Source organism: Gouania willdenowi, chromosome 6 (assembly GCF_900634775.1).
Source record: "Gouania willdenowi chromosome 6, fGouWil2.1, whole genome shotgun sequence".
Lineage (NCBI taxonomy): Eukaryota > Metazoa > Chordata > Actinopteri > Blenniiformes > Gobiesocidae > Gouania > Gouania willdenowi.
This window is the reverse complement of record NC_041049.1, coordinates 71,467,975-71,493,242: the sequence shown is the minus strand read 5'-3', so window position 1 is coordinate 71,493,242 and position 25,268 is coordinate 71,467,975. Positions and strand designations below refer to the sequence as shown.

General features: G+C 36.8%; 1 protein-coding gene across 1 annotated transcript in view; it reads left to right on the top strand.

Annotated features, from left to right (window-relative positions):
* lrriq1 (leucine-rich repeats and IQ motif containing 1) overlaps positions 1-24,738 on the top strand; it is a 33,542-nt gene extending 8,804 nt beyond the window's left edge. The window contains 16 exon segments of the mRNA XM_028448350.1: positions 915-1,042; positions 1,200-1,273; positions 2,008-2,101; positions 5,080-5,241; positions 8,635-8,979; positions 9,475-9,658; positions 11,832-11,957; positions 12,752-12,820; positions 14,345-14,454; positions 15,666-15,734; positions 15,835-15,923; positions 16,774-16,875; positions 20,114-20,228; positions 21,715-21,775; positions 23,603-23,723; positions 24,563-24,738. Of these exon segments, the coding sequence (XP_028304151.1) occupies positions 915-1,042; positions 1,200-1,273; positions 2,008-2,101; positions 5,080-5,241; positions 8,635-8,979; positions 9,475-9,658; positions 11,832-11,957; positions 12,752-12,820; positions 14,345-14,454; positions 15,666-15,734; positions 15,835-15,923; positions 16,774-16,875; positions 20,114-20,228; positions 21,715-21,775; positions 23,603-23,723; positions 24,563-24,729 (2,016 nt within the window). The 3' untranslated portion in view covers positions 24,730-24,738.
* Positions 24,739-25,268: the final 530 nt, after the last annotated feature.

The window sequence follows — 25,268 nt, the reverse complement described above, 5'->3', positions numbered from 1 at the left end:
TAATGTTGTGAAAGTATCTTTATGATTCCTCATCAGAGATAATTGTGATGTTTCATACTAAACAACTCGGCATTCTCAGATCTCAATGTTTTGAACATGAATAAATTATTAAATGAAGCGTAGACGCTTTAGTATGAACATTAGTATGAAAATGTATCACACTACCATTTTGATTTTTTTTTTTAAAACTTATTTCTGTTGATATGTGAAAAATAAATACAAATACAATATAATGGTTTATTATTATACTGACATAAATATACCTCTTTGGGCCCTAAAATTAATATCACTGGGTATGAAATAATTGTATTATGTTACGGTAGTTACTTCAGGACTTTTCCTTGTGACTCATTGGAGTTATTTTAACTTTGAATTCAGACCAGACTTTGACCTCAATTGCTGATTGAAAAAAACAAAAACAACATTATGTTTATTGAATAAATTATTAGAGACTGCTTTTCTATTATCAAGAAAAAAAAATGCTGTAATCAATATTTCTAGATCCACCGATATTTAAATGATTTCCATTATTCTGCATTTTAGATGACGTAATACGGAATCCACATTTTCTCAAGCAGTAACTTCCAGGAAACCACTGAATTTTTAATGCAACATATGCAATAAATATTTATCAATTAATTTACACCATATTATATTATATTATAAATAATTGATATCATGCTCTTTATTTATATTTATACCAGTACATTAAACATGTAAAACAGTATATCTTTAGGAACATTGAGGTTAGCTTTATACCTGCTGAGCTTCACTCAGGCCTGACACCAACAAAGGAACCCTAGCGTGGCTTAAAACAACTGACGATGATTAATGGGGTCACTGAGCGTCAGTCGCTCTAACTGTGCAGTGTGACCGTACAGTTAACTGACAGCTGTGGTGTTTTTCTTCCACAGATACCCATTCTGAACAACCAGGTTCTCCTCAGGGAGCTGTATGTTGATGACAACAACCTCTGCTCTCTGCAAGGCCTCAGTGCCTGCTGGTTGCCCCTCATGCACCACCTCTCAGTCGCCCAAAACAGGTACGGACTCATTTTAAGCCTTGCAAAGCTTGAATTTCAGTCTAAGGTTAGAAGATGCAGTTCTCAACCCTTATATTTGAATATTTATTTCATCTACTACTGTGTGTACTCTGCACTCTGCAACACTAACGTACGTTCTCCCACTGTTTTTAATCAGGATCATTGAGCTGCCGTCCATGTGGGATTTTGTGTCCCTACAAAACTTGGATCTTCGATTCAACCTTCTCTCCGGTAACTTCTGCCTAACTACAAACGATCATAATCAACCACTACATTTACAGACAGACAATAAATAATAACATTTATTGACATTTCCTTATGCTTGTCTCATAATGCAACAGCATTTTAGGTGTTAAGAAAATATCATTATTTCTATTGTTTTTCTTGATAACAGGTTTGATATTTTATTCTGAATATTTTGAAAATGAATAGTTGAGACAGTAGAATGAGCTTTTTATCTGCAAACAGTGCAACATCATGATCAGATAACAACTGTATTTTGTGTATACATACTATTGTTTATTTTTTCCCACATTTTGTTTAAGTTTCTTCTGCACTAAAAACCCACTGACTGTGATGGATGCTCATAGTGATTAAATATGCTAATTGCATAAAGAGTATCTAAAGTTACTCTAAACTGTTCATTCATTATGGAAAGAAATCCTTTAAGTCTAATTCATATGTTTTATTAGTTATAACACGTATATATGATCTTTCATTGTTAACTATGTAACTAAAAAGTTTTATATAGGCTATGAAGCAACTTTATCTCTGATCAGATGGTCAACAATATACGTCTATGCAGAGTTACCACACACACTTCAGATTAATACCTAGCATGACTCAGTTTTGTTGTGTAAATGAACATTTGTTGGAGCAAAAAACATTCAGCACCAAATCATCAAAGCAACAAACAAAGAGATCCATTAGTAAAACTGACCAGAAGTTTTTTCTTTCTCCCGCAGAGCTGAAGGATGTTTGTCGTAATCTTGAGGGATGCAACTTCTTGCATGTTGTCCATCTCGCAGGAAATCCACTTCAGCAGGAGAGTGACTGGAGGTAGGGCCACGGCAAACCATGTCGTTACTTTAGAATCCTGCTTTTTATCTAGTAAATGTCCAAACTTTCCAATTAACCAAATACAAACTAAATCAAATGTCATTTTTTTCTTGCCATGTTCTATTTTCTTTTTACATCTTTTTAAGATTACGTTGTTTTCTCAAGGTCTATAGATCTAAATCTGCAAACTGACAGTTTTATTGGTTGACTAACCACATTCCTCAATCTAATACTCAGTCTAAGTGGTGTAACTAAGTTTCCTGACTATTGTGAGGTTGAAGCTTCTTCTGACAGTGCAGTGTTGGGTGTTCAAAGGGTCAAACCATCACAAAGCCTTTATTTCGCTATCACTAATTCAGTCTATTGGCTCAGGTAGTCTAAACATTCCAGTGGAACGTGGGCCTCCCTGTCCACTCCTCAGGATTACCTCTGTGATCCACGTTGACTATTCAATTACTGTGAGGTTCCACCGACATCTGCGCTCGCGTATGCCACGCTAAGTTCACAAATATTGATACAGGAGACGCATTCATTCGTCTTTCGTTGTCAGTTTTCTCATTCACTTGCGTGTGTATCACTCTTTATGTAAAAATGATGCTATGAACATGTTGTCAACAGTGATGTCAGATAATGTATCTCGTGTTCTTCTGAGGTGTTCACACTTTACTGATGCTTATGTTTGAGCACTTGTCCTCCATATTTAACGTAACTCTGGTTAATTGAAACTCTTTCTTTTCCAAGCAAATCCTAAATGTCGTGATTTTATTCAGGTGAAAGACTTTTAAACATTTCTGCTTCTAGAATATTAACACACAGTAGTAAGGACTTGGCCAGTTAATTACAAACCGAAACACTGCTTTAATATTTCACTGAACTTTACCTAACCTCTTGTGCCAACAGTAGAATTAAGCCTCAGTATTTCCGCACTCATGGTTTGGTCCTTTCATCCAAGGCCAGTAATAACATTGACTTAATTAAAGCACCAAAAGGTAAATATTAAATTCACACAGACGTAGGTGAAGAAAAGGCTTGGATTGACTAATCAGGGCCACTCTGTGTTTTGGAGGAAGTCTTCACTTCATGAAATACGAACTTGAGCTCATATGAACCAGAAAATGAGAGTAAAGGAATGTAAGCAGAGAAAATAAAAAATGGCTGAATTAATTTGACATACAATCAGTTAAAAAATTATAATTAAATAATCTCGTCATACATCTCTGGTTACTTGGTGGTGTTAAATCAACCTTGAGTTATAAGTTCAAGAAATATTAATTTCCTTACAATCTTTGACAGGAATTGCTTCTTGTAAACATCAGCAGTTCATTAGATCTGTTACACTGTAAACATGTCTGCTCTGCATTCTCTACAAGTCGACATATGTGGCATCCATTAGAGAATTGGATTACAAGACCCCACCCAAGCTAGCTCATGTAACGACCTAAAGGTCCTATTTGGGTTTGAAGCTTCGTTGAAAAACAGGCAGTTATAGAGAGCATGCCCAAAGGGCTGGAATCGAATCCCAATCTGTGTTAGAGAGACCGACTGGGCTGCATCGAAACCGTGTCCATCTGACAGAAGGGAGTCCTTCCGCCACATTAGTTACGGTTGGGGTGTATTTATGTATTTGTGTGTGTATGTGCTGTTTATCTTACTTTCCAACTGCGTTAAAACTCATCAAAACTCTAAAAATGACTCTGATGTCTTCCCTACAGCATTCATTAGCTTTAGGTTTTCCTATATAACATCTTACTTTAATCCATCTCAAGGTTTATTACATAACACTTCACACTTTCTATCATTATTTCAGATAGAAGTTGGTCAGAGCAATTAAGAAAAATACTTAAAAGGTTTTGACATCCTTAGCTATACCAGCATTAAAAAGTAAACATACAGGTAATATCGCCAATTTAGACTTGCACATATTTGAAGTTGTCCGCATTAGAAAAACTCAAAATTAGGCCTCCAATTGTAGTATTTAAAAGTAATGATTTTTTTTGTCACTATCCATCTTTATTAAAGTAAAATATGTAAATGTTTAATGTAGATAAAACATACACTAAGTGCTTTTAAATCAAAGTTGTTTAATATCAGCATGCATGAAGTACTTTTAATGGGACTTTATTTAGACTTTACTCTAAAAATCCAGCTTAAATGGCCAAATCTAGACACATTTTTAAAAAAATGATTGTGTAGCCTGACGGCATGTATTTTTCTTCTGATAGTTACCAATCCCTAGTGTCCCGTCTACTTTCCGCTTTGCATTTTCTCATTTTCCCACTTAATGCAGACTACACATGACCATAGCGTAGATGGTCAGGCTCTGTTTTTGGGTCAGATAGTTCAGATTCTTCTGCTCGTACATCCTTAGCCTCAGGCAGGAATTACTTCTTCCCAGACTCCCTTGGTAGCTACTGAGGGCTGCCCTGCATCTGAAAACCAATACTATCTCTAATGTACGACATTCCATAATAATCTATCAGTGCATTAACATTGAAAAGAATATCATCTGTACATATCATGTTATATTTTTCTTCATGTTTGATATTTTTAGGTCAATTTATAGTTTACTAACACACATTATATATGTAAATTGTATTAAATACATTGATATTATTGCCTCTAACAAAAAGAAAGTCATTATGTTTGATCAGTCTTAGATTTTAATACAAACGACCAGTGAGATAATCTGTAAACCTAAAATAAAGATATATCACATGAAAGACTGATAACTAAAAATAAATCATTTGTTCATGTCTTTAATACATTTTTACACCATCTTTACCAACTCAGCCAACGTCGTTCTACAGATCCATCCGTTAATTTAACCCATTTATCCACTTTTGTAATAAAGGGCGTTAGAGGCTCAAGGCTGGAGACCCTGTGGACTTTGTTTAGATAAATATTGATAATCCTATAAAAATGTTTTCATTTCCGTTAACTTTTCTCAAAGGTATTTAAATGTGCACCAATCTTTTCAGGTGCACTCTTCAGACTGCAGTGTCTGGGCTAAAGGCCATAGATGACCAGCAGACCGACTCCTTTCAGCAGGTGAACTCATCACCAGGCTTTTTCCAAACATTCTGTCAGGCTCAGCTTAAGCAGACTCGAGATTTGGAGCAGCGTCACAGCAGGAGACTAAAGTAAGAAGACATCTCAGACATACACTCAGACTGTGATGATTTAGATTTTGATATTTTGATCCCATTGTAAATAAAAGTTGCATTGAGGAAGAAAAACCACTGACAAAAACAACGGGAATAAGTACAATGGTGAACTCAAATTAATATAAAATCAAACATTTTCACATTAAATTTAAGAGCTGAACTTATTCACAAAATTTGGGCTTGCTGACATTAAGCATGAAAATAACTTTATTATTACTATTCTAAAATTTTTGAATGTAAATTTTATGTTATTTTTATGAATTTTAAGAAGAAAAGACATAGAAAAAAAAAAAAAAAATTTTTTAAATAAGTGTTACATTTTTAATTTTTTTTGGTACTCATTTTGTTGAAATGTTTTTTAGATGTAGGGGGCCCTGAATTTCAAAAGGAGCAAGTGCAAGAAAAAAGGTTTTAGAACCATCAACATACATGTTTTTGAATGGTTGGAGGAAATTAGAGTGAGTAAAGGAATATTATGCAAACTCCACACAAGAAGAATGGTCTTCTTTGACAGAATGCATCGAGACATCTGAGGCATCTGCTGATTGCTTTGATGTGTCCTTGACTTCCATCTAGTAATTACAGCAACTTTATTTTGAGTAATACAGGTATGTTAAGGTTTCATTTATTCAGACAACTTTTTGCCTCTGAAGAAGACTGGCAGTTCACAGTCAAAACATGAAAAGAGATCAAAGTAAATTTCCTGAAAAAAAATTGCCTGAATAAATTTAACATTAATATAAGAAAACAAAATGAACTTGCTGTAATTACAAATTCATAAGAGTTGAAATACCCTTTAACAGAAACAACCTCACAATTTATATGAATTAAACTAAGTTTTGCTAAAACTTGGAAAGAATAAAAAAGTGCTCAAGAAAAACTTGAAAGCTTAAAGATAAATTGTAGAGGAATTTTGTAAACGGACTAGAAATGCTAAGTAACAAACCTGTTTACAAGAGGTTAAGTTACATGTTGTCACTTTGCGCTGATCAGACAGTCGGACTAGCAGACACCAAGCAGTGAGGAATGTGAGCTATCTCCTTGTTATGTCTGATACACAGGGCGCAGCAGGCCCTAAGACAACGTCCATCTATTTTCTCAAGTCCTTCGGTGTCACTGCCCTCCGCACACATTGATACTCCACTGGCAGGAGGACCACCAGCACTAAACAGTGGTCAACTTTCTGCGTACCTTCCTGACCCTTCCAAATTACACTCCACAAAAGATGAAACGTGGCCAAGACTGCTCCAGCGGGTCACCATGAGGACTCCCATGGCTCGGGGGGCTAGAGTGGTACTCGCCTAGCTTTGCCCCTTGCTGTGTGCCCTCTACCCCTCCTGGCCTCTGGACAATGAGCCATTTTGGGGGCTTAGCGAGAGCACATAGCCATTTAACCCCAGGCCTGACCTCATGTCAGACTGACGTTTAGAGGCAGTGAGTGGACTCGCCACACGCCAACACGTACGTTATCACAGAGAGAAAGTCATTATTAAACTTTCTCCATCCATACATCCAACTGCCCGTTCATTCATCCATACAACTGTCTTTCCGCTCATCCATTCCTTCATCCATCCATCCATCCATCCATCCATTAAAAAAAGACATATGGTCAAAGAGAACATGCAAACTCTGCAGACAGACCTAGTTCGCTTACAATGGCGTGAACACATGACCTTTGATCTGTGAGACAATATTAACAACCATGTCAGTGGTTGTGAGCGAAGTAAGAAGATATTTTGACTTGTATCAAGAGGTTCACCTTATTTTAACAAGATTTTTCTTGAACATTTTAAAAAAAAAATAATAATAATTTCAGTCTTTCATTTTTTATTCTTTACATTTCTTTTACTTTCTATACCTATATATTATGTACAGCATCACAGGTAATACACTCAGATACCAATCATCACAGATCTAATACCCAGGACCAGATAGTGAGATTCACTTTAAATATTCCAGTTAAATTCATGAACAAGTTTAGTTAAAAAACAATTACTCGTATATAATTACTTGGCCCTTGACATAGCATGCTACATCTTTACCGTGTAAAATGGTTTCCTTCTTGTACCAGGCTACACTCTTACTGTGACCGTGTGGTGAACCAGCAGGTACAGAGACAGGGGGTCACTGGGGTCACAATCCTTTTGGACCTTCTGACTCCCCTCTCTCTCTTGACCCATTGAGAAGGAAGAGCTGGGTCTTTGTGGTCTGTCAGACTGGCCGAGTGTCTGTGGAACCCTCAGGGATGAAGGAGAGCCAAGCATTACTAATAGATTAATTAAGCTTCCATTGAGGTGGCTTTGTGGTCGGCTTATCCCCTCAGTCAAAGAGACATTATATGGTATTAGTGCACATGTAGAGCAGACACACACACATTTAAACACACTTTGGGAAAAATCTCATCACCCATTGGGAACTTGTCAAGTGATAGTTTTGGAAAAGTCAAAAGAAAATCTGAAAACTTCTGTTCGACTTTTTAATGTGTTTTTTTGTCTGCTGCTTCAAAAATATGAAAATCTGTTTTAATTAGAAAATATGCATAGTTGGATCAAACTAAATCAGACGTCACTTAAAATAGTATTTGATTGTAAAAGGTAAACAATCTGAATGATCATTTAGAAATAATGCAACATCATCAAATCTCAAAGCAATTATCCTAGTGTACAGTATATGTGTGTGTTTTGTATGCGTACCTGCCATCTCTACAGTAGTTTGGCTTTAACAAACAGCATTAAAATCTCTGCCAATAAGTTTTAAAGCTGTTTTTTGTCTGTTAGCACGATTACATTAAAAGTTCTTAACAGATTTTAACCCAACTTTAACCAAAGACAAACCTTACACCATGGAAGATTCAGATTTTTGGAGCAAATCTGGATCAATATTCTGATTCTCGACCAGTCTGAAAAAAATGAAAATTAATAATTCATATCTCACCAAGTTTCATCTGATCCAAAACTGCGTTTCATCGTGATTTTTGAAAAAAATGGGTGTTCCCATAGATTTAGACCTACTGTATCATTATTAATGGAAATGACAAGCCTTTAAAGTGTGAATGGTCATGGTACCATGATCAGGATCACTGATCCAGATAACTGACAATATCTGACAAAGAGGAGATTTGATGCTTGGCAGAGGTTGTGTTCTTGTATTAAATATTCTTTTCTGTGTTTTTTAGAAAACATTTTATTTTCAAGCTCATGCATAAATTCAAAGTGTGATTACAGAACATAAAGACAGATGATTTCTTATTGGTATTAAGATGGTGAGAGGGATTTTTTAAATCAGAATACCTATGATCCTTTCTTGTTTCCCCATTTGTAAGCCACCTATCACTGCTTATGGATTATTCCGTTTTGTGTTTGTTCACAGCATTGCATCGCCTACCTATGGAGCCATTAAAGAATTGTGTCTACACTTCAACTTGACCCTAAAGCTGGCAGAGAATCAGAGATTTGCTCATGAGTACGGAGACACAACTGTGTCTAAACACTGGGAAACAGATTTAACAACTAAGGAAAACACTTCAAACTGCAGGAATGAAGAAAACCTTATTGGTTACACGGAAGAAACAACGTCAAGCAATGAACTACCAGATATTTTTAAAGAGGTGGCACCTGCAGAGACAGAGTTTAGCATTAACCACAGCCTTAAACAGGATCCAGTCAATGGAAGGACATCTTTCGCTCCACAAAGAACATCAGTGGACCTCAAAAGGTAAATCTTTTTAAGTTTTATTTGAACACATCCACCCATTTCATTAAACTCAATACTGTTGGTGACAGATCAGCTGATATACTGAATGTAATGAAAGTCTTCAAATTCTTTCATGCAACACAATTGCTCACTGCAGCCTTAAAAAAACACCGCCCGGCCTTTATATCATTCTTTTTTTATAGCGACTTAGAATTTTTATTAGTTTTTGCCGCAGAACATTTGTCATCATTGGAATCTCCTCTATTTGATTTACAGCACAAGATGTTGAAGATCTTACTCATTTTAACACGCAGCCCTATCATTAACATTACTCTATCTCTGAGAGGACAATAGATCTTCGATATGTGGGGTGAATCTGGACAGGCTTAAAGTCTTCTGCTCTCCAGATGTGTGCGCTAAAAAAAAATTGTTTTGAGAGATGGAGGTGCTATGACATCATGTGTGCCCCTTACTTTGTGTGTGTGTGTGTGTGTGTGTGTGTGTCTTTTGGAACAGCACTGCAGCAGCAGTGATTCAGCAACGGTGGAGGAAATACAAGGAGAAATGTAGGAATGTTAATGCACTCGTCATCGTGAAAAAAGAAGTAGAAATAGGAGAATGTGAAGGAAAGCCAGAGTCAGAACCATCCTGCATGAACACGCATGCTCTTAATCAGGACTCTGCAGCATGTGCCATCCAGGTAAAACCTTTGGTGCTGTCTATGTATAAATACAGTGTACAATGATTATTACTTTAACAGTGCAATGCACTGGGAAACACTCTAAAGCCCTTGAAATTCCACATTGACAGTTAACTTAGTTAATTTTAATATACTAGCAGTGTCTGTAGGAAGTATGTCTTGCGATAGAAAAGTGGGAGGGTCCATGTTACGCTAAATGAACATATCTGTGCTTTAAACATGATAAAGTTCTATTAGGGCTTCATACACGTGTCCAAAGTGTTTTTTTCATTGATTCCATCAATCATTAGTTAGAGGATGATTTGCTACTTTATTACTACAGGGTGAACACAAACACCTCACTACAATTTAATGACGCTTTCCCACTTTGATGACAAATTTAATGCGGCACTGAGCTGGAGAAGCCACGCCTCCAGGAAGCTCTCTGCCGTGATTGACATGTAAACAGACACGCCCACTAAGGTGAGCATTTCAGCGTCCTTTGCGCAGTGCTATGTATGTATTTTCTACAATCTGTACCGACTAACGCCCCGCCCCCACGCTCTGTCTCGTGTTTATAAAGCAACATGAGCTCGGCTAAGAAGTGGGTGGGAGGAGGGTGGGCCGTCCTCTGGCCCTACATCACCGTGCGGGGAGGAGGAAGTCAAATACTTTGTTTTTAGAGTTCTTAGAACAAATGGAGATGGGTGAAAAATAGCATGACATGGAACCTTTAAGTAGGTTTATATGGAAGCTTTAATTCCTCTTTAATTTAGAATAAAAGTTAAATCCTCTTTAAACTGACCTTGTAAACACTTCATTCTTAATGCAAATTGAATTCTGAATTTAACACACACACACATGCACACACACACACACACACAGACGGCGCCCCAGCCCCGGGCCGCCGTGGCGCCTCCGCCCGAGATAGGCAGCCTCCAGCCGGACACCGCCCGCCGGCTGCCCCGCTGCCCACAGAGTGATTGGTGCCCCCACAGGCTGCCTCTAACTCGGCCAAATGTTCCGCGCGTTCAAAACCAGCAAAGGCTCAATCCACAGTGATGATGTCATCAGTTCTAAAATTTGATAAAAATTGTCCGCTTCGGGTGGACAATAAACATACATACCGCTTATTTTTTAATTGGTGCTTGAATTACAGTTAGTTACCATTTACTTGTTCTCCCAAGTTAAAAAAATGCAATAAATTGTATTTCATACCATTTTGTACTTTGTGTAAAGGTGAAATTTGTAATAATTGATAATGCGATATATCGCAATGTACATTGTGTTGTTTAGTATCAGATATATTGGGATATATCGTATCATGAATTGTATCGTATCATCAGATTCATGGAAATGCACTCCCCTAGTGTTTAATAACACTTTTGAAATCTGAAAAATTATAAGATGTGTTCAATGTCAACATTTCAAATTGTCCATGGTGGTCTATGTGGGAAGTAGAATCTTTGTGTTCTTTGCTGTGAGACAGAAGTGCTAACCATGCTGTCAACATCTAAGCTCATTTTGACAGTTTTGTATGGAGTGGGTGGGGCTAAATTCTAAAGATGAAAACAAAGCAGCACATTTAAACATCAATTACCAATTTAAAATTGGTATTTTCCAACAAAATTCCTGATATCCCGTTTACTGTTTATTTGATGTCCATGTTTATCTTTAAATCCTGTTTTCAAATTGCTAACTTTATTAACAATCTGCACTGAGGAGTAAGCTGCTCTTCTTAAAACACTACTTCATAATTTTAACAAATCCTTCTCATCATGCAACGTGTTGGATGAGTCCTTTAAGGCTCTCCAAGGAAGAATGTGGGGGTAGTGTTTCAGCAGAGGTCTGCGCGCATGTTTGTTTTGGGGTTTTTCCGAGTGATTAATTAGATTCCAAAGAAGTGCAGTAGTAAGAGTTCTAGGATTCCTGCTCGACTTAACTTGAAGTGCTGTGTACCCCCACAGCCCTCTGGGAATTGGAGGATTTAGAGGCACAGTGGAGCCTCCATTTGTCTCTGAACACCAGAGTCACGTAGAGTTCAGAAAGCAGAGCACTGAGCAATTTAAAAAAAAACAGAAAAGAAAAGGGGGTTAACATGTTTTATCTCCCTAATGGGATAACATCCAGTATTTACATTTGGCCTGAACTTCCAGGGGAGTTGTCTGCCATTTCTAACTTTGGGTTCCTTCAGGCTTTTTGGAGGGGCTTCGCTCTGAGGAGGAGGCTGACATCTGCTCTCGCTGCCGTCACGTGCCCTGATGCTGCAGAGGATGACACTTTGGAGGAGGTGGACTTAGACGAATTTGTTTTTGATGAGGTATGCACACAAGTTCATGCTTTCTGCACTTTCATGGTTCAATCATTTCCAACCCTGTGCCCATAAGAGACATGGTTGAGAGTGTACATTTCTACGGTATGTGCACTTCCAGGCTTCATCATTCTCATCACATTTTTTAGATTTAGTCAACTTTATCCAAAACCTTTGTATTCTACTACTCTATTACTTATTTCATAATTTGAGATCCGCCCTGTTTGGTTTCAAGTAGGCCAGACTGAAAAAAAAGTTTTAAGTGAAAAATAGGAATTTCAACATTATTTTTCCATATTTTTAACATTCTACTTGTAAACGACCGTATTTAAATCAAGTTCTTTAGGTGTAAAGCATCCAACTTTGTGTGATGTATTTAACAATTACTGCTTTCCCTGTTATTTTCACTATGAGTGAAATCATACACTGCACCAAAATAAAGGCCTTAGGCTTAAATATGACCTGATTATTCATTCAACTAACGTAAGATCTACCGTTATTCTTTAGCTGGTGCTGGTATGTTGAAACTTCCCAAAACTAACATTGCTTTGGTGAGTAATAACTAATAAAACAAAAATTAAAAGCTTTCATTTGTATGAGTTCATTACAACAGTAAGACTTAATAATTCTCATGATGGTGATAGTAGCTGTTTCAGATGTTTCTGCTGCCATGCATTGTCCTCCTCTGAATCACTAGAATGTGATCCAACACGTTTCAGGCCAGAACCTTTTGAAACAGACTACTCTTGTTGTGAATCCATATTTATATTCAAACAATTCATTCTCCATTTTTGCTTTTAAAGGAATTATTTACATTTTCTGAGGACTTTCTACATGACTCTGCTGAATCCGAGCAGCGACTGCATTTACAGGTAAAGTTTTAGGATATTCTCTACTCAGTTTGTTGGTAGCATCTGTGAATTATTAAAGTTATTATTATTTTTCACTCACTAATTGTTTTTACCTTTTTTTTGGTTTTCTAATTCTGACAAAACCATTTAATTTCAAAACTGTTCCTTGGTGGTGTATGTTATTACTCTTAATAAGGTGTTGAGCTGTCAAAAAGCTCAAAATAACACCAACTAATGTTGTTTTCACTTTAGCTTAATAGTTATTTATTCCATCATTATTTTCAATTCAATTCAACTTTATTTATAATGCACAAAATACATCAAAGTCTCAAAGCGTTGAACAAAATATAAAGTCCACAGTAATAAAGAAAGAACCTGATTGGATGTGTAGTTTGGTGCTTTACGTTATAGTCGCCTGGTTGAGGGCAGCTGATACAGTGCAGCTGGTGTGGCCTGTCAACTGTGAGGTTTACAGTACAGAACATTTTTATGCTTTATCAAAGACTAACAGGACTGTGGTGAGTATTTAAACTGTTAGCCAAAAACCTCAGATGTAAATATAGTTGGTCTACATTGCACTAAATGTTTTCAAGAGACATTGTACATGTGTTATCAAATTTATTAGAATAATTATGAAGTTAAATTGTTGACACTGATCTTTACTGATTTATGTGGTTTAAGCATTATTTAGGAAAATAAACCAAAAATTAGGGTTTAAATTCCCTGAATAAAAATAAAGATGTATTTTATTGATACTGTACGGTAGACAGATGGAACAAGTTATGGAAAGGATGTAGAAGAAGCATTGATGGTGTTCTGGTTAAAAAAATATAAAAAGGCATTGATTTAACTGCTTTGGTTCTATAGCCTAATGCCTTAAAGCGATTCAATTGTTTAAATGGCTCGCTGTATTTGCTCCTCCCCCTTACGTACAGCCTTTGACGTAGAGACATATATAAATATACTATATATATATATATTTATAATATTAGATAAGCAATAGTAGAAATATGATTTGACATCCTGTAACACACACAGTCTTGATATATGAGTGAGTTTAATGAAAATTCAGACTTCCGACAGATTCTAGTTTCTTTTTCTTAATTTTGCCCCAATTTTGAAAATGTTGTTCTGAAATATTATAAACAACAACAACAAAACATCTGTTATGTGGTGGACATTTGAATATCTGCTAAAAACGACATAAATTCTCCTTTCAAAGCTCACGTAATCCTGTTGAAACACACTGAATGATAGACAGTATATACTGTAGATGCTGCACCACCATCAACTGCAGTGTTGAATAGATGAGAAGAAATTGTTGAAATAAGTGAGAAGAAAAAGAAGCGTTTGTTTATTCTGAAAATCCAATTATCCTCAGTTTATGAATATGAGCTGACAGCAGGAGATTTCTGTACTGACACAATTATTTGCGCTTAATCTGTAGAAATTCTTGAATTGTGATCATTTGAATCAGTAAATCAAAACAGGATATTTCTTAAAGATGTATTCATGATGTAAATGTAATTTCTTTGTTCAATGCAGCCTATCAGACCTTATTTGGATCTCTACCAGCGCAAACCTGCCTCATCACCACCTAAACAAACTGCAAAGCAGGCCTGGGTCACGGCTCAGCATTCAGCGACACCTGACAGGTTAAAAATATGCTTTATATATTTTGTCTTCAGTAATCATATGTTCAAAACTATCAGCAAAACCCTCATCATGTGCATTTATAAGGTTGTGAATGTACTGTTGGGATTAGCTAAACTTAATGGGTTGTTAAAAGTCTGAGTTTAATGAGCTATACCAAGGTTAGTCTCACACTCATGAATCAGTGTCATACATACAGTAAAGATGAGCCTGTCAACAGAAAACTAGAAAGTTGAACTTAAATTGTTAATTAATTTAGGATTCAATGACACTTATCTCAGTTTTCCTAAAAGTGGGAATTTTCTTCCAAACATTTCTTTCGTGTACAGACAAGTGAGAGCTCTTTGACCAAAAAATTAACTTTTTATTCGTACGTAGGCTAAGAAAATGTAAAGATTTGCATATGAATTCAACACCTAATGAAAGACAATAGTTTTTTTTGCTATATTCAGACTATTAATATTACAGGGTTGTTGCGTTTTACACCCAACTATTTTCTAGTTGAATCATTATCATACTGATCAACTGCTGCTATTATTACCACTAACATATATAATTCAGGTGCATCACATTCAGCCAATCAGGGAGATGACAGCTGATTTTATTTTATTTATTTTACTAAGGAGCAAAGTTGTCAGTGTTTAAATCTAATAATTGTCAACATTTCCCCAAAGTCAAACCTACTGATATTGAATTTAATCGGCTTTTTATTTGTACGGAATATTTTTAAATGAAGCCTTTAATGCGTATGCTACTGTGTCGTTCAGTAAAATGGTGTCAATAAAAGGCAGGTTTAAAGGTTTGGTTGATGTAAACTATATTCTCAGTGGTATTTGGGAGCTTTGAGTAAACATTACGTATTGTGCATTTATTTTTTTTAACTTAACAAAAAATTGGCAGTGATGATCACATTTGTGACAAAACAAAGTTTATGTAGTTTATGTAGTACCTGTTGGGAGTTCTAACGATCAAACAATCACATATAAGAATATTTTTAGAAAGAAAGGTTTTAAATAAACTTTTTAAAAGTACATATAGAGCAAATGAGTTTTTAAAACACATTTGCACATATTTTATTTATTGGTAATGTAATAAACACATTTTATTTTATTTTATTTTCCACTACATTCTAACCTTTAAATATTTGTCTGTTTAAAACGTTATTTGTTGCATTTTCTGACTCTATAACCAATAAATTTTATTGTCTTTTCAGAACCAAATTTTCTTCAACTTCAGTGCCTGAAGGCCTCTCAAATAGAACAGAGAGTATTCAAGAAGAATGGTAAATAATTGGGTTATCATAGTTTGCATCTTCCAAATATGTTCCTTTTATACTGAAAGGAATTTTTCTCATTGTTTAACGTTTGGGTTCTTGTGTTTAGGGGCCTGAGTGACAGCAACACAGTTCTTCTGATGTTAAAAAGAGCTCAAAACATGAAGTCTACGAAACAGCTGCCAAAGAAACATCAGGGTGAGTGAGTTCAGAGCGGAATAAATGAAAATATGTGTATTCAAAGTATTCCTTCTTTTCTGGTTTGTGTTTTTGTTTGTGCCATACGGAGGGTTCCAGCAGTCCACTCCATATGCTAGCAACATGTTCAAATTGAATTGTTGTAAAGGTTGTGAAAGATTAAGAAAATTGTCTGGCTGATTTTCTACAAATGATAACAAATGCTTTAAAAAAAGTAATTTTCTAATATTATTTGACTACAGTCCTCAGATAATGGAAATAACTGCTGTTAAAAGTTATCTGCTGGCTAAGAGGGAAAAAGACCCTTACTAGTGTTAACGTCTTTCCCTTCTCATCTGTATTCCTTCAACCAAGCTTCATTACCAGCCAGGCTTTCCACCCAATGTATGTTAACAAGCCATTACAGACAGCAGAAGTCTGGGCCTGTCACCTCTCATTCAGCTGGGTTCAAAATCCTGCAAAGGAAATCACAATTGCCAAGAAAACTCTTGACAAGTTGTCTTGTGGTGACTCTCATTGCACTGGTTGAGTTTAGCTGCAAGTGAAAGGTGACCTCACCTCAAATCTGCTCCAAGAAACAGAAGTCGTGCCACAGCTATCATGCTGTGGTCTTGTTGAGGGCGGTTACTCTTTGATCACAGTTGGGTTTGCGTGGTTTTAAATGGCAGCGCTCTTGTCATCCTACCCCACCAACATGCAGGTCTATGTCTATGATAAGTGCAAATGGCATCTGCTTCAGTGGAACTGGAGCACTGTTCTAATATTTTCCGAATGTTGAGTTGTGGATTTCTGCTTCTGGTTTTGAGATCCTCCTTGTCCTTCTTTAACCTTGTTTTCTTTACTCCCTTAGGTCAGCCTGTCACTCAAACCTCGGTCAGAAACTCTAATTACCTACTGGGTACTAGCGAGACTCGCCAAAGGCCGGCTCCACGCAAGAGAAGTTTCATAAGAGGTACAATAAAATGTTCACAATACTGTTGAAAATGATATACCAAAAATGAAAGGGGTAACACATTTTAATGCATGTCTTTGATCTTTGTGCTAGTATAATATCAGCCTAAAGCAGTGTTTAGTTCATATCTAGCTGGTCCTGTACTGCACACTTTTTTACTGTAATATTTGGAGATTCTTCTTGAATCTACTGGAGCCTCTTTATTAGGTTTCATGCTCTGATTATTACCATGGTGACCACTGTTGTCTTCATCCTCCACATCTTCTACAGCTCCTCCTTGAGCCCATGGTTATTATCCAGATTCTCAAATTCCTTCTGAATGATGTTATTGTCACTTGGGATTGTGTTGCCTATCACTCCTACCTTCCTCTGATCTTTGTCCTCCACCTTTCTGTCCGGCTGGTTGCTCATCACCACTCACCAGTTTGTCTGTCTGGATCTGGAAGCCCCACAGAATTATTGTGTGATTATTTCTCCTACCCTCTGGGGTTCTTCTCCCATTTTGATGAGGGGACCTTTAAACCTGCACCAGCACAGATGTTCTTGTACTTTAGTCCCATCCACACTTTTCTACTCCCAACCTCATTTTGAAATGGACTGGTCATGAAGGTTTACCGTCACACACAGGTATCATCAATATCAACGTTTATCCATCTTCTTTTGAGTTGTTTGGTCTTCTCCTTGGTGCTCAGCTTTAGCAGGTTGAACTTTGGGCGTACTCCTGTTGTTGGAATGTGATGAGCTGTGGTGTAGTGGTACTTTGTGTTTTTAAATTGGTCAAACCTCTGTAGCTACACTGGTGCTGACCTGACAAAGGCACCCCCCTGCTCCGGATCCATCCCTAGTGCCTGGGGCCTATCCAGCCCAGCCCAGCTCAGCCCAGTTCATTCAGTGCTCCCTGACAGGGGCTAACGTTTCAGGCTTTGAGTCAAGCCCCTTCTGGAGGTGATTAGCCCCAAACCCATGACAGATTCTTTCCAAGATATCTGACGCGGCGTGTTTATTTTATCCGGGCTCTTTGTGTGGATGTGCTGGACATGAGTAACCAACTTGAAATGGATATCAACTTACATACACAGAGAAGAAGAGAATGCTGCAGAGCCGCAAGAAATATTCGTTTAAAGGACAAAAAAAATACAGATATACTCTTCGCTGTTTTGAATGATTTGCATCTTCAAGTGTCAGGGCACTACAGATGTTGTAGCTCCGAGCCTTATTCCAGTCGTGCTCTTACTTTGAACCAATGCCCCTCAATCAAGCACTAAATGTCTTTGAGACAGAATAATATACATTTTAAAGGTTGGAACCTAAACCTTTTAAGCACTTGTCTTGATTTCATACTTAGGGTTTTATACAAATGTCATTTGCAAGTTTGCAATGAAACTTTTTGATCAGCATCGAATATATAGAGCTGCACACAATTTCACTCACAGGATTGGTGCTCATAAAAACTAATTCTTTTGGAAAAATGTACTTATTAAAATGATTGCGTTAGCCCAAACCTGCTTTAAATGATTGACAGAAATGTCACTGCACGACTCTATATGAGGTTGTAGAGCTTTTATATAACAGGGCTGTTTAAAAGTCATATTCACACATTAAGACAAGTGTGAAAAGATTAAAAGTCTGGCTTTGTATTAGTTTAGTCTGTAAACAACTTCCTTTTAGTTTTTAGTAATTTAATTGTTTTTTTTCTTTTTCTCAGACTTCTGGAGCCATATAAAATACATTACTTTAGTAGTAGTAATAATAATAATAATAGTAAATAATAATATAATAATAATAATAATAATAATAATATATATATAATAATAATAATAATAGTAAATAATAATCAACTCATAGTAGTAATAATAATAATAATAACAATATAATAATAATAATAATAATAATAATAATAATAATTGGCCTACTCACTTGTAGTGAATGGATTGGTAACTTAAACATAGAAACATGTTTTACTTTTCTTACTAAATTTTATTAGGGGAGCTAATAAAATGGTGATAGAAGCCTTTGAACTTTCTTTATTAGGATGTTTCTTTAAAATAATTTTTTTTGTTACTTGCATTTATTCCTTCCAATGATGCGCTGAGTCGGGACCCCCAAGCACCATCTTAGGTTCTCCCTTCATCTAAATGGCTTGTGGGCTTAAACTAAACTAAAACTGTCGCCTTCCCTCCACCTTTAAACTTCAGCTCTCTGATATTGACATAACGCTCTCTCTTTCTGGTTGAGGGGTGATCACTTAATGTGCTTAGGAGCCCTCCCTTAACAGCCGTGACTCCTACACCCCCCTCCTGATATCCTGCAGGAGGGCTGGAGGGGATTCAGGAGGTTGTAGAGGGTCATTTAGCCTACAGCTATTTTTAAACTTGTATTGACGCTCTTTTAAGAATCTTTTAGAATGAATGTTTTATATAAGCTTTGCTTTGATCACTGAGCTTTTAAAAGAATAGTTTTTAAACAACAGCATTTCTGGATGTGCTTCCTCCTATCTCAGCTCTCGCTTTTAGCTTTTAGAAGTGTGAGTAGCCAATTCCTGGCCTTTACTGCCCCGGGGGGAGGCATCCATCACTTGACATTTTTAGTGGGGCTTCTCAATTAACCCCATGAAAACTGTAAAGGTTTTCTTCTCTTTTTACAGCTCCGCAAAAACAAGTGAACGACTTAAACAAAGGCATCATTAGTTCCAGCGTTGAGCTGTCAAAATTCATTATCAGTTCACAGCTGTCTGCAGAAGCTTTACTGTCAGCACAACATAAATGTTTGTTTTGAATTACGGCTCGATTCTGGGATTTCGCACAATGAGTAAATCAGCTGCTGCGAGATATGTGTCTTGAAACCCTTTGAAGAACGTTGAAATACTGCAACCTCTTCATTGCACCTGTCAGCGACTTTTCAAATAATGCAGTAAAATCTTTGTGTCCGCTAAATAAATATACAACCTCAAGCTCCAGCATAAACAGGCAGAACTCAGACTATTCATCTGTCATGGTGCTGCAAACATGGCTGTATAATTACAACAAACTATGTCAAACATTGCCACAGATCAGGCTTGTTTATTTATCAAGCTTGTACACCGTCAGCGTAGCTCCTTCACTGTAGTATCGATTACCCGTCCTGTCATTTACAGACACCGCTTTGTCTCACTGATAAAGCTGCACTCGTTTTTTCCCACCAATCGTTATCGTGACCCAAACATAGACTAACACATGTGATGTGATGTGTTGTGTTGCAGTGGGAGGAGCCAAGCTGGGTCTGCAGCAGGTCGACGGGACTGAGCAAACCAAGCAGGAACCAACTCAGCGGTGGATTCACACGCAAGCTGCTCGGTCTGACCAGCTCCCAGAAAGGTGAGGTCACATGGTGTGGGGGAGGAGTTTCATAACGTTGGAGGTGATGTGTTGGCGTGCTAGACATGAACCAATAACCAAAGCTATGGAAACATGTTGTCAAAACGATCATTGGAAGCAGCAAGTCATGGACGTGTACTTTTATTTTGAAAGTTCACTGTGAGATTTGAGTTAATTACAGACAATACCTTTGGTGGTAATAACAAAATAAAACTGATGTTAAACAAATACAAAACATTTAAGTTTATTTAAAACGCATAAAAAACAGTAAAATGAATTCAGCCAAACCAAGTTAACACACATCAAACAAAATATAGAATAACATTCATCTCACAGCTTAAGATAGATAGATACTATACATGGATATATAGATAGCAATAGATATATAGATATAGATAGTTAGATAGATACTATAGATATAGATATAGATAGATAGATAGATACTATAGATATAGATAGTTAGAAAGATAGATAGATAGATACTATAGATAGATATATAGATATAGATAGATAAATAGATATATACTATAGAAATAATATAGATATAGATAGATAAATAGATATATACTATAGAAATATAATAGATATAGATAGATAGATACTATAGATATATATAAAATAGATAGATAAATAGATAGATACTATATATAAATATAGATTGATAAATAGATAGATACTATAGATAGATAGATATATAGATAGATAGATAGATAGATATAGATAGATATAGATAGATAGATATATAGATAGATAGATAGATACCTTTATTTAAGACTCAAGGTCCATAAAAACCATACAAACAAACACATAAAAAGGTCTAACAGTCAATATATTTATAATAATTATACTCATAGTTTTATGACTAATCTACGACATGATATATTATGGACACTTGGATGTGTGTTAAAACTGGATTGTAAGTAGATGCGTTATTTGTCAATAAATTATTTTTATTAATAGTGTTTTCTAATAAATGACCAATAGCCGACCACAGCTTGTTTGACACCTTTAACAAAAGCAAGAATATATTTTAAGGATCATTCAAGTTATCAATGCCTTTAGTGGCTTTAGTTCTTATATTAAACAATTCTAATAATCGCAGAGATTTTGAAAAGTTTTTTTTAAAAAAAATCGTTTTCTCCTGATGGAAATTTTTGTTCTGATCTTTCTTTTTATTTACATTTTGTCAAGATGAAATCCTTAAAACCGAGATTATGAGCAATGACTGTAGAAGGTTCTACAGTTTTAGAAATTTTAGCCTTTTTTTTTAATTCAGTGCATCTTAGATTTGTTGAGTTTTTATGGGTAAAATTAAGGTCTTTGCTACTGATGCAACAAGTGGTTGTTCCTGTAAAATTACAGTTATTTACATTTGCATATTGTTTTGCATCCAGATTAAATAAAAAAGTTAAACATACAAATATAATATAAAAATAAGAATTATCAAAGCACCAACAGCCTTACATTGCTGTGTTTTATTTTTCAGTGGAACATTTTCTACCAGATATTCACTCGTCCATAAACGGAGGCAAATGTGCAGCTCCGCTGTGAGTAAATCCTCTCTGGTTTTCACGATGGGAAACAAAGTTATACTTGATTGAATGTTTTCTGTGTGGGTGGGGGGCGGGGGGGAGTTATACTGTATGTGTGTGATGTAGAAGGCAGAGCGCTGCTCTCATGAGGAGGAAAATGGAGGGAGGCCACCCTGAGGTTCAGACCATGCAGTGACACTTTCAATTGAATCAACTCGCTGCAATTTCTCCATTTCAGTTGCAGAGTTCCCTGTGTCACTTTACAGCAATGTTGATTCTCACAGAACCCTTTGAAGTCACAGACATGCACGTTCCCTGTGTCGTGTTTTGAGTAGTGGAGCCTCCCATGCTGCCTTATGGCTGTGTTCAAAATGGTACACTCCGTACTATACACTACAAACTCAATGACTGTATATACTGTCTACTATTTATAATAAGTATGGTTAGGAGGATGAGTGTTCCTACTGAAGTATACTTCAAAGTTTCCAAGATGCTTTTCTAACCTACAATGACAAAAACCTGAATCACACTGATGCTAAATATCTCCTTTGAAAGTTCTGAAAACATACAGTATGTACATGTGTTCATATAATGCTCTATTCTCCCAAGTCTAAAACGCCGCACAGTGGAGCTGTTTCTGGCTGTACGCTATTCTCCTCCTGTACTTAAATCAGTCGTTGCACGCCTTCATCCCATTTACTCCCTGTGGGTGGAGCAACCCTGAAATGTGGGCGTTCCCATTAAAATCTGGCTTTACGTGCATTCTCCGGTGTGCGTAAGTCCTTTTCCTCTTACACGCCTCTAACCCTGTAATAAGTACAGCGCCCCCATAAGGTGAAACATTATATTATTGCACTAGAAATATGGACTTAGTTACATTTGAAGCCACACAGACTCGTGCGTCGCACAGCAGCAGCTGTGATCACTCAGCTGCTGCTGTGTGATTAATTAAAACTCAGACTTCTGTCCACGTTGGTCACAGTGATTCAACTATTTTCATACTATGTCCAACGTAAAGTCACAGTTTGATCCACTACAGAGTGAAACATGCTGTCATATGCAGATGAGGATGGACCACAAACTGTTCCCACACATATTTTAATGAATCCTCAGTCACACAGCAATAATCTGATCAATAATCTGATCAATAATCTGATCAATAATCTGATCAAAATCAACCTGTTATATTGTTTATCAACGAAGGCGTTTCAAATTAAAACTGAACTTTATTATTTTCACGGATTTCAATGACATTTACAAGCGTTGGTAAAACTCCATGTTCCGTGATTTCTAGACAGCAAAAAAAAAAAATGACATCACCACCTCCTTTCCTTCAGCCCGCCTCCATTCACACAAACGCACTTTTGGCTCCTTACGCATGCTGGGCGTGTCAGCAGCCTGGACCAGAAAATACGCGTAGGAGAGAAGTGCGTAACTGCAGGTGCGTAAAAAAACGCTTAAATCCAGACGGGAGAATAGAGCCGTTGATGCATAAATCTTGCGGAAAACACATTTCATGTCGACATTTTGGAGATTTAAGGGACCCACCGTTGTGCTTACTGACAAAACTTCTTATTAGGGTTAGTGGATGTTTAATTGTTAGCTTGAAGCCGATCCCAGGACGATCCGCTGGCAATGCATCATGAGTATGACTAGTGTGTCCACTGTGCACACTTAAAACATTACCGATATAATATGGTATTTATTACATGTACTCAATCTTTTCATACTATCTAATGTGAACGCACTACATACTCATTTTGACGTCAGACTTTGTGTTTGAAATGGCACACTAACATACTACTCATATGTTTCTGTGTGTTGTCTTTGGTGTGTGTGCAGGGCCAGGCTGATCCAACATATGCAGATCGTCAGCATCATTCAACTGGATTTTGGGCCTTAAGCAGTTTACCAGCTCAGCTTGTAAACAATTATCCACGTGGTAATGCAATGCATCATACTAGTAAGTCATCATAACTTCCCTTCCTGTTTACCAACTTGATCACAGTGTTGTTGTTGTTGTTGTTGTTGTTGACTATTTTCTTTCAAAAGTCCATCTAAAACTAGACCAATGCATTGTTGTAAAATAAGTTAAAGAACAACTAAACCCCTGCTTTCTCCTGACCTTTCACTAGGGGGGAAATTAAAAAAGGCCTTGATTATGGGCGGGGCTCGTGAAGCATTTAAGACACGCCCAGTCTATACTATAAAATTTACAATAAACAATCTATGCTATGCTAACTAGCTACTCATTACTCAGTGTACCTCTCTATTCACTCTTCTTTCAGTCTAACCTACTCACCACAGATTGTAGAGCCCACAGGTGATAGTATTTATAAAAGGGGCGGGGCTAACGGTGCTTGTTTGTGATGGACGATGGTACCAAAATGTCACATGATCTTGTTCTCAGCCAATAGCAAAAATCCATTGTAATATGATTTCAACCCATAGAGGGCAGTCACTCTGACATTTCACAACAAAATATGACAAATTGAAATAGTTTGACTAAAATTTTGAGAGTTGGACCAGAATTCATCAACAGCGCTACTTCATACCCACATATATTAGTATTCAGCAGAAAAAAAGTTTGGGGTTTAGTTACTCTTTAAACATTTTTCTCAGCTCATGAGGAAAGTACTCAACTGTACTACGAAGATGAAACAAATGAACCAGAACCACGCCTACAAACCACACCCACAATCACATGACTTGTCTATTTACACGCAGTCATCCTCCACAACTCAATTTGGTTCAAACTATTCAACCCACACTTTCTCTCTCTTGTCTCCGTACATAATCCAGGTATAGGGGGGCTGAAGCTCAGCTCAGATAGAGAACGCCCGACACGGAGCCCCCACTCTGGGTCTCCCTCCGCTACGCTCCAGAACTTCCTTCCTGATGTGTCTGATGATCCTCCCTCACGAGTCCGACATCCCTCTCAGACGTGTCTTCGAAGAATCACCTTTTAACTCTGATCAACTCCCAACTTTTCTAATTGCATTAAATAATTCATAAATCACATCAGTGAGTACAAGTTGTTTTTTAATACCATGACAGTGAGGAAATGCAACCCTGTGCCCAAATCGATAATTAAGACTTATTGATCAGGAACTAAACTAAGCTGATGCAAACAAAGATCATTGATGATTTCTGATTAAATATGGAACAAAATCAGAATTGTGGTCAGGTGTAGGTGTAGTTGAATATATGTCATTCTTACTGAAGGGTGATTCAAGAGTTCTGTTTTTAGTCGTTTATAGACCCCCAAAATATTCTGGAGAATTCATGGATGAGTTTGCTGAACTGCTGTCAGTTGTATGCACTGAATACAACTTTTTAATAATAACAGGTGACTTAAATATTCATGTAGACAATAACATGGACAATACTGCCAAAGAACTGTATGCTTTAATGGATACTTTTGGTCTTACACAACATGTGACTGGTCCGACACACACTCAAGGTCACACTTTGGATCTGGTTATCTCTAAAGGTGTTGATATCTCTG